This window comes from Carcharodon carcharias, chromosome 20, assembly GCF_017639515.1.
Source record: "Carcharodon carcharias isolate sCarCar2 chromosome 20, sCarCar2.pri, whole genome shotgun sequence".
In the NCBI taxonomy this organism is placed as follows: Eukaryota; Metazoa; Chordata; class Chondrichthyes; order Lamniformes; family Lamnidae; genus Carcharodon; species Carcharodon carcharias.
In genome coordinates this window covers 111,613,360-111,632,150 of record NC_054486.1, presented here as the reverse complement: position 1 = coordinate 111,632,150, position 18,791 = coordinate 111,613,360, and the positions used below count along the sequence as shown (strand labels likewise).

Genomic DNA, 18,791 nt, shown 5'->3' with positions numbered 1-18,791 from the left:
CTATTCTTCTTGCTAAAGTGGACAAGTTCACTTTTTCCTGCATTATTCTCCATCTGCTAAATTTTTGCCCACTCACTTAACCCATCTTTATCCTTCTGTATGCTTTTTACCTCCTCTTAACAACTTACTGTCCTTCCTATCTTGGTGTCATCCTCAAATATATGTACCATACATTTGGCCCCTTCATCCAAGTCATTGACATAAATTGTTAATAGTTGAGGCCCCAGCACAGATCCCTTTGGCACTCCACTAGTTACAGTTTGCCAACCTGAAAAAGACACATTTATCCTGAATCTGTTTTCTGTTAGCTAACCAATCCTTTATCCACACTAATATGTTACCCCCTATATCATGTGCTCTTATCATCTTTAGTAATCTTTAATGTGGCACCTTATTCAATGCCTTTTGGAAATCTAAGTATACCACATCTACAGATTCCCCTATATCCACCTTGCTTGTTATTTCCTCAAAGAACTCTAATAAATTATTAAACGTGATTTCCCTTTCAATATAGACCGAGAGCTAACTTGATTAGTTTACTAGATTAATACCTGGAATGGGCAGGTTATTTCATGAGGAAAGGCTGGACAGGCTAGGCTTCTGTCCCCTGGAGTTTAGAAGAGTATGAGGCAGCCTCATTGAAACATAAGATTCTGAGGGGACCTCACAGGGTGGAATGTGGAAGGGATGATTCCTCTTATGGGAGAATCTAGAACTCGGGGTCACTTTCAAAATAAGGGGCTGCCCATTTAGGGCAAAGATGAGGATTTTTTTTCTCAGAGGATTGAGAAAATTTGGAACTAGCTTCCTCAAAAGATGGTTGAGGTAGAGTCCTTGAGTGTCTTTAAGGTAGATTTTTGATAGGCAAGGGGCTGAAAGGTTATTGGGGATGGGCAAGAATATGAGGTTGAAATCAGATCAGCTATAATCTTTTTGAATGGCGGAGCAGGCTCAAGGGGCCTAATCCTGCTCCTAACTTGTATGTTCGTACGTAAGACAAGTCCTTGGCTCATTGTCTGCTGATGCTTCATCCTGAGCTGTTATCTTGCAGTTTTTTTGTTAGTGGTGGTTTGCCATTCCGCTCTCAGGATCAGGACGAGGACACTGGTCCCAAGTCTACCACAGCTGCAATGGGAATCAAACCCATACTGTGGCATTATTGTGAACCACATACTAGCCATCAAGCCAACTGAGCTAACTAGCCAACTGTGTTGCATTAAAGTCTTAAGGAGTGCCTTAGAAGGCGAAAGCAAGGTAGAGGGGTTTACAACAGGAAATCCAGAGCGTAGAACATTTTTTAAAATTCACTTTTGTGGGATGTGGGCGTTGCTGACTGGGTCAGCATTTATTGCCCATCCCTAATTGTTCTTGAGAAGGTGGTGGTGAGCTGCCTTCTTGAACCGCTGCACTCCATGTGGTGTAGGTACACCCACAGTGCTGTTAGGAAGGGAGTTCCAGGATTTTGACCTAGCGACAGTGAAGAAATGGCGATATATTTCCAAGTCAAGATGATGGAGGGGTGCCAATCAAGCGGGCTGCTTTGCCCTGGATGGTGTCAAGCTTCTTGAGTGTTGTTGGAGCTGCACTCATCCAGGCAAATGGAGAATATTCCATCACACTCCTGACATGTACCTTGTCGATGGTGGACAAGTCAGGTGGTGAGTTACCTCGCCAAAGAATTCCTAATCTCTGACCTGCTCTTGTAGCCACAATATTTAAATGCTTAGTCCAGTTTCTGGTCAATGGTAACCCCCAGGATGTTGATAGCGCGGGATTCAGTGATGGTAATGCCATTGAATGTCAATGATGGTTAGATTCTGTCTTTTTGGAGATGGTCCTTGCCTGGCACTTTTCTGGCTCGAATGTTACTGCTGTGAGTCCAAGCCTGGATATTGTCCAGGTCTTGCTGCATTTGGACATGGGCATAAGGAGTGGAAGTAGACTATTCGGCACCTCAAACCTACTCTACCATTCAATAAAATCATGGATGATCTACTTCAACTCCACTTGCCCACCTGCTGCCTATATCAAAAAAATCTGTCAATCTCAGCTCTGAAATTACTCAACAATGGAGTATTCACAACCCTCTGGGGTAGAGAATACCTAAGATTCACAACTCTGACTGAAGAAATCGCTCCTCATCTCAGTCCTAAATGATTGGCTCCTTATCCTGAGACTGCGCCCCCATGTTCTAGATTCCCCAGCCAGGGGAAAACATCCTCTCAGCATCTACCCTGTCAGACCCCTTTCAAAATTTTCTAGTCTTCAATGAGATCACCTCTCATTCTTCTAAACTCCACAGAAGACATATGCAATTTACTCAGTCTCTTATCATAAGCAACCCCCTCATCCCAGGGACCAAACTAGTCAACCTTTGCTGTACCATTTTCAAGGCAAATATATCCTTCCTTCGACATGGAGACAAATTGCATAAAGTATTCCAGGTGTGGTTTCACCAGTGTCCTATTTCCTTGTTCTTGTACTTCAATCCCCTTGCAATAAAGGCCAATGTGCCATTTGACCTCCTAATTGCTTGTGCACCTACTTGCTAACTTTTGATGTTCCTTGTACTAGCACGCCCAACTCTCCATGATCATCATTTACAAGTTGCACATCTTTTAAAAAATGTCCTGCTTTTCTATTCTTATTACCAAAGCCAATCTCTTAATTTCCCCACATTGTACTACATCTTCCACCTTGTTGCCCTCATTTAACCTGTCTATATCTCTCGACAGCCTCTTTGTGTACCTAAGTAGCTGAAGGCACAGGCACCAATGGTGGAGTGATTAAAATCAGGACTGCTCAAGAGGCCAGAATTAAAAGTGCATAGATATCGCAGAGGATTGTGGAAGAGCGAGGCCATGGAGGAATTGAAAAGAAGGATGAGAATTTTAAAATCAAGACTTTGACTGGGTGTCAATGTAGATCAGCAAGTACAGGAATGATGGGCAAGTAAGGACATGGGCAGCAGATTTTTCGATGAGCCCAATTTTATGGATGGTAGAATGTGGGAGTCTGGCTACATATATTGATGGAATAATCAAGACCAGAGGTAACAAAGGATGGATGAGGGTTTCAGCAGCAAATGATCTGAGGAATGGGTGAAGTCAGATGTGATATAGAGGTAAAAACAGGCAGCCCTAGTGATGATGCAGATAAGTGGTCAGAAGCTCATCCTGAGGTCAAACATGACAACAAGCTTGCAAACAGTCTGGTTCAGAATCAAACAGTTACCAGAGGGAAGGATGCAGTCAGTAGCTAGGAAGTGAAGTTTGTAGTGGAGATGGAAGGCAACTATTTTATAATCTTCCCAATATTTAATTGAAGGAAATTTTTCCTCATCTAGTACTGGATGTCAAAACAGGTAGTGCAATACATTAGCACAGTGGCGAAGTCGAGAGAGGTGGTGAGGTAAAGCTGGGTGTCACCAGCACGTGTGAAAGCTAAAGGTGTGCTTTTGGACGATGTTGATGAGGGCGTAGCATGTAGATTAGCAATGGGAGGAAATCAAGGGTAGATTGGAGGACACCAGAGATAATGATGTGGGAGTAGAAAGAGAAGTCATTATAAGTGATACTCTGGCTACAACTAGATAAGAATGGAACCAGGCTGGTGCATTCTCACCCAACTGGGCCCAGCTCAAGGTCTAAACAACTTCTTTCAAGTAAAGGTACACAGGCCCCATTTACTACATTTTTTGTTTGGTTCGAATGTACTCTCAGCCAGTGAATTTAACCCAGCAAATGTTAAATTTAACTTAAAAAGCAGCATTTGTATCAATTGTACTAGGATCTCTCCTGGGAGAAATATTCAGAAATCCCAAAAACTGGGGAACTGGGGTCACTATATGACCAGCTGAATATCTTCCTCAGGCCGAGAGATCTTTCTACCTTGTGAAAATATGGTCACCTAAAAAAAAAATCACCCAGCAAACAACAAATATGCAAAACAGGAGTATTTTTGTTGGGCAAAGGCATCGAGGGACATGGAGCAATTAGAGTTAAGATACACATCCACCACAATTTTATAGAATCACCAAATGGCCGCCTCCTGTGGGAGTTACACAAGACGGAAAATACATGTACCAGCCTTCAGTGTCTGACAGAACAGTGCTCTCGTTTTACCAACAATATCTGGGACTGGGACACTTTGCTCTTCCTGTTTGGAGATCGATGAAGGCACTGGTGAAGCCAGCATCTCCGTGACAACAGGAGTCCTCGAGTGCAGTGGAAGAGTGGGTCAGGGGTAACTGCAAGTGGAATGTATTGTGATGTACACATTGCTTAGTCTCTGCACAATTCCTGCATAGACTGAGTGAGCGCAATAACAGGAGACAACTCCCATTACTGCAGAGATAAGCTTACACCACTCACCACCCACACACTAATTATCTACAATGCTGTTAACTGCTGTTGAAATATCCCATAATATCAAACCAGTTTTCAATCTGCACTCTCTCTTTTTTTAAACTCTACTTTTCTGTTCTTCTACCTCCTTTATATTCAACCAATTAGATGTTTCTATTATTTAAGAGATAATTAGTGCTTCCTTCTTAAAGGGGCACTGCTAATAAACTAATAAAAAATCCCCAAAACTTTAAAGGAAACTTAAATTAAAGGGGCATTCCCGACTGGGGCGGGGGGCAAGCTGATGATGCACTCCAGTCCCCCGGTGCCCATCGGTAGTGGAAGACCTCAAACGTACTAGCAAATACAGCATGCCCCCTTTCAAGGGACACCCAGGCATGGACATAACAGAAGAGGAACAGGCAGTCAGGCCGAACGGCCCTCTTGATCACCCACTGCCTGGACCTGTTGATGTCTCCCTCTTCTTTGAAAACTAGTGACTTTAAAAGATTTGTTGATTGGATGAGTTGAAGCAGGGTGGAGGAAGCTTGTGTGGAGCAAAAACACTAGCACAGATCTATTGGGTCAAATGGCCTGTTTCTTTGTTGTTATGTAGTTCTATATATTAATGAATGCATCATTCCTTGACCACCTCTGGTTCCTCACCTGAATGGGCTAGTTTCCATTCATGAGCTTGGACACCATCACATCCACATTCCGCACCCAGTGACTGTGGTTGAGTGAGTAACACCTGGAGATTTTGGTGAATACCAAGTAGATGGACCTGGTTGGGCTAATTTCAGGGCCTCAGCACCAACCAAATATCAAACTCCAGGACGAGATCATGCAGTACCCAGAGTATTTGTGAGAAGTTAATAATTCGGTTAAGTCCAAGATAGCTCAGCAAGATGCAAAGGCAAAGAGGCCAGCTAAGAAACTAATGTGGATGAAGTTTTTTTTAAAAAGTACATTTTATTGCAATGAAAGTATTATAGGGAGTTTGATCAGGAAAGCAAAAAAGAACTTGCATTTCTTAAGATGTCTCAAAGTACTTTACAGTCACTGATGTAATGTAGAAAATGTTGTAGCCAATTTACATTCAGGTCGCCAATTTAAGGCAATAATTGATGGATAAATGTCATCCAGGACAGGGGATGAACTCCCCTGCTCAAGTTGGGAAAAATGCTGAGCAATCTTCCATACCACCCAAAAGGACAGATGGGCCCTCGGTTTAACATCTCATCTGAAAAATGGAACCTCTGACAGGACAGCACTCTCTCATTATGCAATGGGAGTGCTGGATTACATGATCAAGACTCTGGAGTGATGCTTAAACCCAAAACCTTTTGTTTGAATTGAAAGTACTATCCACTGAGCCACAGCTAGCTCAGCACAGATGAGGGATTGTGCCTAGGTTCTTCCGCCCTAGGGTACAAGAACATAATCTCAAATATCTAGTGGTTGGTACTTACCATGATTGGGTTGTGGAGGGATAGCTTTAACAGCAGCTGATTATGTGCTCAAGTCTCTGGGGTGGCCCTTCAATCTACGAGATGAGTGAGCCAAGAGCTCTAACATTGAACCAAGGGATGCAAACCTAAAGAGTTAGCATTACCAAGAATCATAAACCTGTGGCTTTGAATAATTTTAAAAGGAATTGGTTAGGTAGATAATGAGAAGCTTTTTTCACTGGTGGAGGACTCCAGAACAAGATGACATAACCTTAAAATCAGAGTGGTGTCATTCACGAGAGAAGCTTGAGACACTGCACACCAAGCTTGAACGTTATAGATGCTACCTCAATTAATAATTTTAAATCTGAGATCAATAGATTTTTAGATTTTTTCTACCCATGGGCGTTATAGGTTAAGGAACCAAGGCAGAACAATTGAGTTAATTTGCTGATTAGCCAGAATCTCATTGACAGACCCCTTAGATAGGGTGCAGAAAAGATTCATGAGAAAAGTCCTAGGAATGAGGGGCATCAGTCATGTGCAAACATTGGAGAAGCTGGGGTTGTTCTCCTCAGAGAAGAGGAAGTTGACAGGAGATTTGATAGAATGATCTGAACAGAGTAGATGGGGGAAACTGTTCCCACTGGCAGAAGGGTCAAGAACCAGAGGACACAGATTTAAGTTAATTGTCAAAAAAAAATAAAGGCGACATGAGGAAAAACATTTTCTTTTAAACACAGCGAGTGGTTAAGATCTGAAATACACAACCCGAGATACTGGGGTTTCCAAAAGGGAATTGGATAAGCAGCTTAAGAGAAATGAGAATGTAGGGCTACCGGGAAAGAGCAGAGGAGCAGGGACTGTTGCAGAGAGCCAGCACAGGCTTGATGGGCCAAATAGCCTCCTGTGCTGTGACCATTCCACGACTCATTTGGATGAGAGAACAGGCTCAAGGGGCCGAATGGCCTCCTGCTGTTCCTAAGGCATTGCCCATGTTAGGAGCTGACAGCCACACTCTGACCAACCAGGGAAACTGGGATAGGAATAACAAAGCTGACAAAATAAAAGGGTATCACTGGGAACCTGAATCATAAAATAAAAGAAGCTTTAATTAGGCAGCCGCCCGATCAGCATCGATGAGAAGCTCCATCTTTACATGGAGATGCTGGGGGGGGGGGGGGCGTTGCCATGGGGATCCTGACAACCGTTGCTAGGGGAGGGGCCCGGCGTGAGGCCGGCTCCGGGCCACCTCAGGCGAGTAGCAGCCGAAACCGGGCAACACCGGGAACGAACTCTCTCCCTACCTGTCGCCACCCCCAAGGAATAAACGGCAGCCAAACCAAAGCGACCGATCCCGATCCTGACGCCCCCTCCCCTTCTCCTTCTCCTCTCCTCTCCTTCACCTTGACCCCGGAAATAGAAACCTGGAGCCCGCCCCAGTCTGAACGATTGACGTGATGAGTGTCCAATCATTTCGCTCCGTCTGCTTTCCCCCGGTAGCCAATCGAAGAAGCCAAGACTTATTTTTAAATGAAAAACGAATGGATTGGACCTAAGACACTTTTTCCGATATCTTATATTTAAATTATTATAGATAATATGACCTTCTTTAAAAAAAGGTTACCGTTAACGGTTAACCTCACACGCTCAGAGGGCGGGAGCTAGAGTCGGTTTCTGTTAGAGGCGCTGGTGATTTGACGAACGGCTGTGTAGACCAATGAAAATGTAAGGAGAGCTGAATGATGGTGAAATTGACCAATAGGAGGTAGGGAGGCGGCGGGGTTTTGGTCACGGATAACCAATGAGCGCCGAGGAGGAGGTTGTCCGGAGAGCCTGGTGATTTGAAGGAGGGGGAATCGAGCGGCTCTTTTCCACCCCCCCCCCCCCCCCCCCACTCCCCACCCCCCCGCTCCGGCCAACATGTTCTCGCTGCTGAGGATATCGTGCAGGACAGCGGCGCGCCGGGTGGTGGTGCAGGCCCCTAGGCGGTATCTGAGTGAGGGGACGGCGGGCAGAGGAGGAGGAGGAGGAGGAGGAGGCGCAGGCGCTGGCGGGGGGGATGAGGAGAAGGGCGGCGTCGGCGAGACCCGGCAGCGGCTGGAGGGCCTGGTGAAGAAGGATAAGGTGGTGGTTTTCATCAAGGGCACCCCGGCCCAGCCGATGTGTGGCTTCAGTAACGCCGTGGTCCAGATCCTGCGGATGCACGGGGTGGAGAACTATGGATCCTACAATGTGCTGGAGGATCAGGAGATACGGCAAGGTGAGTGGGGGAGGAGGGGGTGGGTGCGGATACGGCCATCGGGGTGGGGAGAGGGGGATATGAGAGGGCAGGAAGAGCAGATACGGGACCGAGTGGGGGGTGTGTGGTGGAGCAGATACGGGATCGGGGGGGGTGGGGGGGGGGGGTGGTGGTGGTGGAGCAGATACGGGATCGGGGTGGGGGGTGGGGGTGGTGGTGGTGGTGGAGCAGATACGGGATCGGTGGGGGGGGTGGAGCAGATGCGGGATGGGAGGGGGGGGTGGAGCAGATGCGGGATGGGAGGGGGTGGTGGAGCAGATGCGGGATGGGAGGGGGTGGTGGAGCAGATACGGGATCGGTGGGGGGTGCTGGAGCAGATACGGGATCGGTGGGGGGTGCTGGAGCAGATACGGGATCGGTGGGGGGTGCTGGAGCAGATACGGGATCGGTGGGGGGGGGCTGGAGCGGATGCGGGATAGATGGGGGGGTGGAGCAGATGCGGGATCGGTGGGAGGGGGCTGGAGCAGATACGGGATCGATGGGGCGGTGTGGAGCAGACACGGGATGGGGTGGGGTTGGAGCAGACACGGGATGGGGTGGGGTTGGAGCAGACACGGGATGGGGTGGGGTTGGAGCAGACACGGGATCGATGGGGGGTTGGAGCAGACACGGGATCGATGGGGGGGTGGAGCAGACACGGGATCGATGGGGGGGTGGAGCAGACACGGGACCGAGTCAGGGGGTGGGGGATGGGGGGGGGGAAACAGCAGAAACAGGACTGAGTCGGGTGGGGGGGAAGAGCAGAAATGGGACAGAGTCAAGGAGAGGGATAAGTGGGGTAGAGTGGGGTGGTGGGGAGTCCGGTCGGGGGGTTTGGGGGGGGGTGTGTCTGTGTGTGTGTGTGTGTGTGTCTGTCTGTCGTGTATACGAGACCAAGTCAGGGAGTGGGAAAGTGGATATGGCAGTGGCGGATGCAGATAGGGGGAGGAGGAGTAGATACAGATGGGGGGGAGCAGATAAGGGGAGACTGGATATGATGGGGCAAATGGAAGATTTGTGAATAAAACAAGTTGGCATTTAGAATTAAACTCACTAGAAGATAGACCCAGAGGGTACTAGAGTTCCCCACCCTGCAGTCATATAAATTGCTGCAGTTCACAGCCATGTCAGCCATAGTTTAGTAAGCAGTGGGGAGGCGGTTTTATTGTCACTGGACTAGCATTCCAGCCACCCAGTGTAATGCTCTGGGGACCTTGTTTGAATCCCCCCATGGCAGATGAGGAAATTTGAATTCAATAAAGATCTGAAATTAAATGACCATGAAATAAAACCCATCTGGTTCACTAATGTCCTTTAGGGAAGGAAATCTATCATCCTTACATGTGGCTCTTAAATGCCCTTTGAACAGTAAGGCAGTTTGGGACGCCTGCATCCCATGAATAAAAAAAAGTACTGTCACCTGAGTCAGAAGGGTGGGTTGAGCAGGAGAGTCAAGTGTGATACTTCAGTGCTGCCCTGTTGGAGATGCTATGTTTCAGATCAGTGCTGCCCTGTCTGTCCCCTCAGGGCCAGGGTGTAACATCTGATCTGAAAGATAGCATGTCCCTGAGATTACATGGCACTATTTTGGAAAAAAAAAAGAAAAATTATCTGGTAATTGTGGGAGCAACTTGCGATTCCTACCTTACACAGTGACAATACTATCTTATTGGGTGTAAAGGGCTTTGGGGTATTCAGTGATCGTGAAAGTGTTACATAAATATAAACCGCCTTTAAACCTGGAGGATCGAAGTTGCAGAACGTGAAGCCTCCGTTGATCGGACTAGGCATACCTTGAGTTACCAGGTCCACTTGCGTTCTGAAGGATGTGTAAAAATCCTCCCCAGTGTCAAAGGTCTGAGCTATGAAGAAACACTTCTTTCAGTGAAGCTTGAGAATAGGTAACTGAGTGGGTGATATCATTGCAACATTCAAGAAGTGCTGGAGAGAATAAATTGCATTGTTGTAGTATCTTTCACAACAAACAAGATACTTTCAAAACATAGATGCTGTGATGTAGATAAATGTTGCAGCTATTTGATGCACACCAAGGTCCCAAAAATGGAAATGAGCTTGTATTTGAGATGAAAGAGCTTGTATTTGTATAGCATCTTCACAACCTCATGATGTCTCAAAGCACTTTCACAATATTGTTTCAAAAAGGTAATGAGCATGTGCAGCGGATAGCCAGATAGAGCAGTCATGGCGGAATCCCTTCTACCATTCGATGGTACAAATGGGAGAATTGAAGGGACATTGAACTAAGACAGATAAATGGCCCAATCTGCAAACACATCTTTCTAATGAAAGGTTACCGATCTGAAACATTAACTCTTTTTCCTCTCTCCATAGATGTTGCCTGACATGCTAAGCATTTCCAATATTTTCTGTTTTGATTTTAAATCTTCTCTGAATATGTGGCTCAGTGTCAAACTTTGCTAACAAGCACTTTGAGATGTTGTACTGTAAGTTAAAGGCACTGTAGAAATACAAGTCGTCATCCTGCAATAATTGTGAATGGGATTTGCATACAGACATATGAATTAGGAGCAGGAGTAGGCCATTTGGCCCCTTGAGCCTGCTCCGCCATTCAATAAGATCATGGCTGACCTGAGTGTAACATTGACTCCACATTGCTGCCTATCACCAATAACCTTTCACCACCCTGTTTATCAAGAATCTATCTAGCTCTGTGTAAAAATATTCAAAGATTCTGCTTCCACTGCCTTTTGAGGAAGTGAGTTCAAAAGATTCATGATCCTCTGAGAGAAAAAAATTACTCCTCATCTCTGTTGTAAATGAGCGACCCCTTATTTTTAAACAGTGACCCCCTAGTTCTAGATTCTGCAACAGGAAACATCCTTTCCACATCCACCCTGTCTAGGATGTCAGGATCTTCTATGTTTCATGCAAGTCACCTCTTACTCTTCTAAACTGCAGCCGATACAAGCCTAGCCTGTCTGACCTTTCCTCATAAGACAACTCTCCCATTCCAGGTATTAGTCTAGTAAAACTTCTCTTAACTGCATCTAATGCATTTGCATCCTTAAATAAGGAGACCAATACTGTACACAGTAATCAAGATGTGGTCTCACCAATGCCCTGTATAACTGAAGTATAACCTCCCTACTTTTGTAATCAATTCCCCTCACAATAAGCGATAACATTCTATTAGATTCCCTAATTACTTGCTGTACCTGCATTCCTGCCCTTTGCAATCAGCCAAGGTTCCTGTTCCTGATCACTGTCCTGTGACCCAACTTGTGGTTTAGAGAGTGATCTTGTGGTCTGTTTGGTTTAGTAACAAGCAGAAGATTTGTCGATAATGTCTGAAAATTGTGATCATGAGACAGGATGTTCCTCACACGCTGCTTTTTCAGATACAAGAATTAACCTTCATCAGGGAAAGAGTTTGAACACCATGTACACTCTCTTATCATTGCCTCCACCCACCCATTTAATCCCCTCCCACAGACCCATGTACATTCTCCCCTATCATTGACTCTACCCACCCATTTAACCCCTTCCCACAGCCTCACGTACACTCTCCCCTATCACTGACTCTACCCACCCGATCAATCCCCTCCCAGAACCGCATGTTTTCGTAGTTCCTGTCAATATTTTATAGGAGGTGTTATTTGTCTTGCTGTTCTTCTGGATCAAGGAAAAGAAGCAGGCCATTCAGCCCCTTGATCCTGTTTAGACATTCGTTTAGGCACGATATTTAATAATTGGATTGCTGGTGTTTTTCAGGTGATGTTTCCACATATTTGAGTTTTTTGTGGAATAATTGTGATAAGTATTTGTTTTGTTTGGCCTAATGGATGCTTCCCTGCAGGTGTGTTATACTGTCAGACTCTGGGAAGGCTGTAACCTCCGAGTCTGTTCAGCCTGATGCATGGTAACAAAATAAGGGATATGGAGCAAAGGCAGGGAAATGGGGTTGTATGACTCACCCATGGTCTGGTTTAATAATGGAGCAAGCTGGAGGGACCATGTGGTCTGCTCTATTCTATTATGGCGTAGTTGGGGGAGAGACGGTGATGTAGTGGTATTGTTGCTGGACTAGTAACCCAGGGTAATACTCTGGGGACAAAAACAAAAAATGCTGGAAAAACTCAGCAAGACTGACACCATCTGTGGCGAGAAAGACAGTTAAAGTTTTGAGTCCGTATGACTCTTCTTCAGAAGTTTCAGATTTCCAGCATCTGCTGTATTTTGCCTTAATACTCTGGTGACCAGGGTTAGAATCCAGAATTTGAATTCAATAAAAATCTGGAATTAAAAGTCTAATGATCGCCATGGAACCATTGTCAATTGTTGTAAAGACCCATCTGGTTCACTAATGCCCTCTAGGGAAGGAAATCTGCTGTCCTTACCTGCTCTGGTCTACATGTGACTCCAAGCCCACAGCAATGTGGTTGACTCTTAAATACCCTCTGAAATGGCCCAGCAAGCCAAATTGCTTCAAACCACTACAAAGTCTCAAAAAAGGAATGAAACCGGATGGACCACCTGCATCAACCTAGGCACCGGAAACAACAATGGCAAACTCAGCCCTGTCGACCCTGCAAAGTCCTCTTTACTAATATCTGGGGGCTAGAGCCAATTGGGAGAGCTGTCTCACACACTTATCAAGCAACAGCCTGACAGAGTCATCCACGGAATCATACCTTACAGATAATGCCCCAGACACTACCATCACCATCCCTGGGTCTGCCCTGCCGGAAGGGCAGCAGAGATGGCAGCACCGTGTTATACAGTCAGGAGGAAGTTGCCTTGGGAGTCCTCAACATCGACTCCGGACTCTATGAAGTCTCATGGCATCAGATCAAAGATGGGCAAGGAAGCCTCCTGCCGATTACCACGTCCTGCCCTCCCTCAGCTGATGAATCAGTGCTCCTTCATGCTGAGGACTTCAATGTCCATCACCAAGAGTGGCTCGGTAGCACCACTACTGACCGAGCTGGCCGAGCCCTAAAGGACCTAGCTGTTAGACTGGGTCTGTGGCAGGTGGTGAGGGAACCAACAAGAGAGAAAAACATACTTGGCCCCATCCTCACCAGCCTGCCTGCTGCAGATGGATCGTCCATGACAGTATCGGTAGGAGTGACCGCCGCAAAGTCATTGTGGAGATGAATTCCCCCCTTCACATTGAGGATACCCTCCATCATGCTGTGTGGCACTACAACCATGCTAAATGGGATAGATTTTGAATAGGTCTAGCAATTCAAGACTGGGCATCCATGGGCCATCAGCAGCAGAATTGTACTCAAACACAATCTGTAACCTCATGGCCCAGCATATCCCTCACTCTACCATTACCACCAAGCCAGGGGATCAACCCTGGTTCAATGAAGAGTGCAGGAGGGCACATCAGGAGCAGCACCAGGCATACCTAAAAATGAGATGTCAACCTGGTGACGCTATAACACAGGACTACTTGCATGCCAAATAGCATAAGCAGCAAGTGATAGACAGAGCTAAACGATCCCACAACCAACGAGTCAGATCTAAGCTCTGCAGTCCTGCCACATCCAGTTGTGAATGGTGATGGACAATTAAACAACTCTCTGGAAGAGGAGGCTCCACAAATATCCCCATCCTCAGTGATGGAGGAGCCCAGCACATTAATGCAAAAGATAAGGCTGAAGTATTTTCTACAATCTTAAGCCAGAATTGCCGAGTGAATGATCCATCTCAGCCTCCTCCAGAGGTCCCCAGCATCGCAGGTGCTAGTCTTCAGCTAATTCAATTCATGCCATGTGATATCAAGAAACTGCTGAAGGCACTGGATAATGTAAAGGCTGTGGGCCCTGACAATATTCCGGCAATAGTACTGAAGACCTGTGCTCCAGAACTTGCTGCGCCCCTAGCCAAGCTGTTCCAGTACAGCCACAACACTGGCATCTACCCGGCTATGTGGAAAATTGCCCAGGTATGTCCTGTATACACAAAGCAATTTTGATCATCAGTAAAGTAATGGAAGGAGTCATCAACAGTGCTATCAAGCGGCACTTGCTTAACAATAACCTGCTCACCGATGCTCAGTTTGAGTTCCGCCAGGGTCACTCAGATTCCGACCTCATTATAGCCTTGGTTCACACATAGACAAAAGAGCTGAACTCCAGAGGTGAGATGAGAGTGACTGCCCTTGACATCAAGGCAGCATTTGACCGAGTGTGGCATCAAGGAGCCCCTGCAAAACTGGAGTCAATGGGAATCGGGGAAAACTCTCCACTGGCTGGAGTCATACCTAGCACAATGGAGGACATTGGTGATTGTTGGAGGTCTGTCATCTCAGCTCCAGGTCATCATAAATTTCACCACGTTTTTACTTCTCTTAGCTCTGAAGAAGAATCATACAGACTCAACGTTACCTCTGTCTTTCTCTCCACAGTGCTATCAGACCTGCTGAGTTTTTCCAGCATTTTTTATTTTTGTTTCAGATTGCCGCAGTATTTTGCCACCATCACTGCAGGAGTTCCTCAGGGTAGTGTCCTCGGCCCAACCATCTTCAGTTGTTTCATTAATGACCTTCCTTCCATCATAAGGTTAGAAGTGGGGATGTTTGCTGATGATTGCACAATGTTCAGCACCATTCGTGACTTCTCTGATACTGAAGCAGTCCATGTCCACATGCAGCAAGACCTGGACAATATCCAGGCTTGGGCTGACAAGTGGCAAGTGACATTTCGTGCCACACAAGTGCCAGGCAATGACCATCTCCAAGAAGAGAAAATCTAACCATCACCCCATGGCATTCAATACCATCACTGAATCCCCAACTGTAAGCATCCTGGGGGTTACCATTGACCAGAAATTGAACTAGACTAGCCAAATACTGTGGCTACAAGAGCGGGTAAGAAGCTAGGAATCCTGTGGCAAGTAACTCACCTCCTGACTCCCCAAAGCCTGTCTACCATCTACAAAGCACAAGTCAGGAGTGTGATGGAATACTTTCCACTTGCCTGAATGAGTGCAGCTCCCACAACACCTCAAGAAGCTTGACACCATCCAGGACAAAGCAGCCCGTTTGATTGGCACCACATCCACAAACATTCACTCCCCCACCACTGACACACAGTAGCAGCAGTGTGTAGCATCTACAAGAAGCACTGCAGGAATTCACCAAGGCTCCTTAGACTGCACCTTCTGAACCCACAACCACTACCACCTAGAAGGACCAGGGCAGCAGACACATGGGAGCACCACCACCTGCAAGTTCCCCTCCAAGTCACACACCTTCCTGACTTGGAAATATATCGCAGTTCCTTCACTGTCGTTGGGTCAAAATCCTGGAACTCCCTCCCTAACAGCACTGTGGGTGTACCTACACCACAGGGACTGCAGTCATTCAAGAAGGCAGCTCACCACCACCTGCTCAAGGGCAACAAGGGATGGGCAATAAATATTGGTGTGAATTAATTTTTTAAAAATTAAAATGGCATGAGCTTTTGTCCCTGTGGCCTTAACTAGAAGCTGCACCCTGTGTGAACCAGTGCTGGTTAACTTCTCGATGCTTTGTTAATTGTTGTTCTGTAGTGACCACTACAACTCAGTAGCTGTGTCTAATATTGTTTCTGGATCACTGTTGCCCTCTCTCCTAGTTAGTTTAGTATTGTTTATTATGTTCTCCATTTTATCTTCCACAGTCTTGTCTGCTTCTAGATGCTGTCCCTGTAAATCATCAGGCTCTGCTGCTCACTCTTTGCTTAACTGCAATTCTACCACAGTTGTTTAACTAGATCACCAAAAGGATAATCAAGTCATGGAATAAGTTACTCAGCAATAGGATTAAAGCAAACAGTGCCAAGAATTAGATGGGTTTCTGGGGAGAGGTTGAGGTAAAGTGAGGGACACAATGAGGAAGTGTGGACTTAATTATCGAGAAAGGAGCAGCTAAACTAAGCCGAAAAGTAGGAATTCAGAATTTGGGCTTTGTGCCTGACTGGAGACTGGACACTGACTCTGAATGTGTGGGAAGTGTGCAATGAGAGCAGTAGGATCTATTATGATATGGAATAACCCACATCCTAAAACAAGGGTGACCATGTTCACGTGCTGTCCCTGAGCCCCAGCCTTTGAGCAAGGCAGTTCTCTGCTTTACCTGTATTATTTCTTTCCTGTTGATTTGCCCTGGTTAAATTTCATGAGCCCAGAGATTTGGAAGTGCTGTGTGCAGGCAGCATTTATCACAGAACAAGGCTTTCACAGTATTGTCCAGCTGTTGTGCGGCCAAAAGCCTGTGCAACCTAGCAGAAACATTGGTTCTAATGAAAGGTCTTCCATTTGAAGCATTAACTCTGTCCCTGATGCTGCCTGATCTCCTGAATATTTCTGGCATTCTCTCATTTCATTTCTGTTCTTATTGCCTCACTGGTGGATGAATCCAAAAATAGAGAGCGCAGATGTGTTAGCATCAACACCTGCAGGTAACGGCATATTAATGGGAACAGGGACTTAAACTCAACTTAATTTTTTAAAAAGCTGTGTCTTTTGAGGAGCTGAAAGAAAGCAGCTTTTTATTGTGCTAATCAAGGGTCTTTATAAACAGGATGTCTTTCACTCATTGCACTGAGGGCGGCTGGAGTTAATAACTGTTAAAAGAATCCCAGGGAAGGAGGGACTGAAGTTGGGTTATAGGGAAAGGAATCCATTATTACAGAAGTGGTAACAGGGCACTTAAATCCTAATGGTCAGTGTGGTTTTATGAAAGGGAAATGATGTTTAAGGTTTTTTTTTTGAAGATGTAACTAGCAGAATGGATAAAGAGGAACCTGTGGATGTAGTATATTAGAACTTTCAAAAAGCATTTGATGAGGGTGCCACATGAAAGATTGCTCAAAGTAATTCTCTCTCTAACAGCACTGTAGATGTACCTACACCACAGGGACTACGGCGATTCAAGAAGGTAGCTCACCACCACCTTAAGGGCAACTAGGGATGGGCAATAAATGCTGGTCTAACCAGCGACACTCAAATCACATGAAAGAATAAACAAAAAAGCTCCTAGGTTTGGGACTAATATTTTTGCATGGATAGAGGATTGTTTAAAGGATAGGAAACAGAGTAGGAGCAAATGGATCATCAAGCTGTTGCTAGTGGGGTACCAGAAAGATCAGCACTGGTACCCCAACCATTTACTATCTGTGCTAATGACATCGATGAAGCAACCAAGTTTAATGTAAGCAGGTTTGCTGATGATACAAAGCTAGGTGGGAAAGTAGGCTGTGAAGAGGACACAGAGTCTGCAAATGGATGTGGAAAGATTGAATGAGCAGGCAGGGAGTGTATTGTGTGGAAATGTGAGGTTACTCATTTTAGTGGGAAGAATAGAAAAACCAAATTTTTAAAGGGTGAAAACTATTAAATCTGGGTGTTCAGAGCAATTGAGGTGTCCTTGTACAGTCTGTGAAACATAGATAAGATGCAGGTACAGCGAATAATTAGCAAGGTGAAGGCTGTGTTGGTTTTTATTGCAAGGGGGTAGAATGCAAGAGTGAGGAAGTCTTGCTACAATAGTCCAGATGTTTTCCGAGAGCACACCCGGAGTATTATCTCTATATCTAATGAAGGATTGCCTTTGGCATTCAACAAAAATTCATTAATCTAATTTCTGGAGATGAGGGGGCTCTGCTATGAGGGGAGATTGAGTTAAATAAGTCTCTACTCTCTGAAGCTGAGAAGAAAAAGAGATCTTATTGAAACCTAAGATTGTGAGGGCTTGACAAGGTAGATGGTGAGTGATGTTTTACCTGGTTGGAGTCTCTAGAATGAGGGGATATAATCTCAGATAAGGGCTATTTTGGACTGAGAGGAGAAATTTCTTCACTCAGCGAGAGTTGTCAGTTTTTGGAATTGTTTATCCTAAAGGACCATGGCTATTCAGACATCGAGTATATTCAAGGCTTTGATTGATTGATAGATTTTTGGATTCAAGGGGAGTTAAGGGAAATTGGGGTCAGGCAGGAAATGGAGTTGAGGTTAATGATTGGTCATGATCTTATTGAATGCTGGAACAGGGTTGAGGGGCCGAATGTCCTACTGCTTCTATTTCTTATGTTCTTTTGGCAGAAGCTTGGGGTTCACCTGAGTTTTTGAGGGAAGATGCGCCAGCACAGGCATAGAGGAACTTAGCAACTCTCATTCAGCCTGACTATTTGTTTTGTCCTTTGAAACAGGTATTAAAAACTATTCCAACTGGCCGACCATCCCACAGATCTATTTTGACGGTGAATTTGTGGGTGGATGTGACATCCTACTACAGATGCATCAGAACGGGGACCTTGTTGAGGAACTGAAGAAACTTGGCATCCGGTCCGCACTTCTAGACACAGAGAAAGAGGACAAAAAATAGAATGATGAATCCCCAGAATCAACTGGACCCTTGTCCTGACTCTTAACCCATGTGGATGGCGTTGCTGATTTTATATTAAGTATTACTGTGTTATCAGGGGATCTTGGCAAAGGCAAAATGGATTAGGAGCTCATTTGAGAGGCTGGTGTTAATACACAAATGATATAGACTCCTTCAGCTGGTTGGACCCAACAGTCATAGCCCTCATGGACAAAATAAAATGGTGAAACAGATTAAACAGCAGATGTTACAATAGTAATTTTCAATGCCTGGGGTTTTTATGAATTAATAAAATGTATTATGTGATTTTTCTTTTTAAATTTGAGCTGTTTTCATAGGTGCTTAAAGCCAGT

At 45.5% G+C, this 18,791-nt stretch overlaps 2 protein-coding genes and 1 non-coding gene across 7 annotated transcripts in view; 1 reads left to right on the top strand and 2 right to left on the bottom strand.

Moving 5' to 3' along the window:
- gstz1 (glutathione S-transferase zeta 1) overlaps window positions 1–18,791 on the bottom strand; it is a 48,198-nt gene that overhangs the window by 20,455 nt on the left and 8,952 nt on the right. The window contains exon 2 of one of the 5 annotated variants that reach the window (XM_041214800.1): window positions 9,872–10,019. The exons of 2 other annotated variants lie outside the window; for them this stretch is intronic. The gene's annotated coding sequence lies outside the window, so the exon portion shown is untranslated. Of the gene's footprint in view, window positions 1–5,818; window positions 5,838–7,104; window positions 7,219–9,871; window positions 10,020–18,791 lie in introns of those variants that run through there. 2 more of the 5 variants (XM_041214799.1, XM_041214801.1) reach the window with 2 other exon arrangements.
- On the bottom strand, window positions 4,078–4,355 carry LOC121292874. The gene has a single exon (XR_005946365.1).
- Window positions 7,704–18,744, top strand: glrx5 (glutaredoxin 5 homolog (S. cerevisiae)). The gene is made up of 2 exons (XM_041214803.1): window positions 7,704–8,060; window positions 18,263–18,744. Exons 1-2 carry the CDS (start codon window positions 7,721–7,723, stop codon window positions 18,436–18,438), a joined length of 516 nt encoding a protein of 171 aa, XP_041070737.1. The 5' UTR covers window positions 7,704–7,720; the 3' UTR covers window positions 18,439–18,744.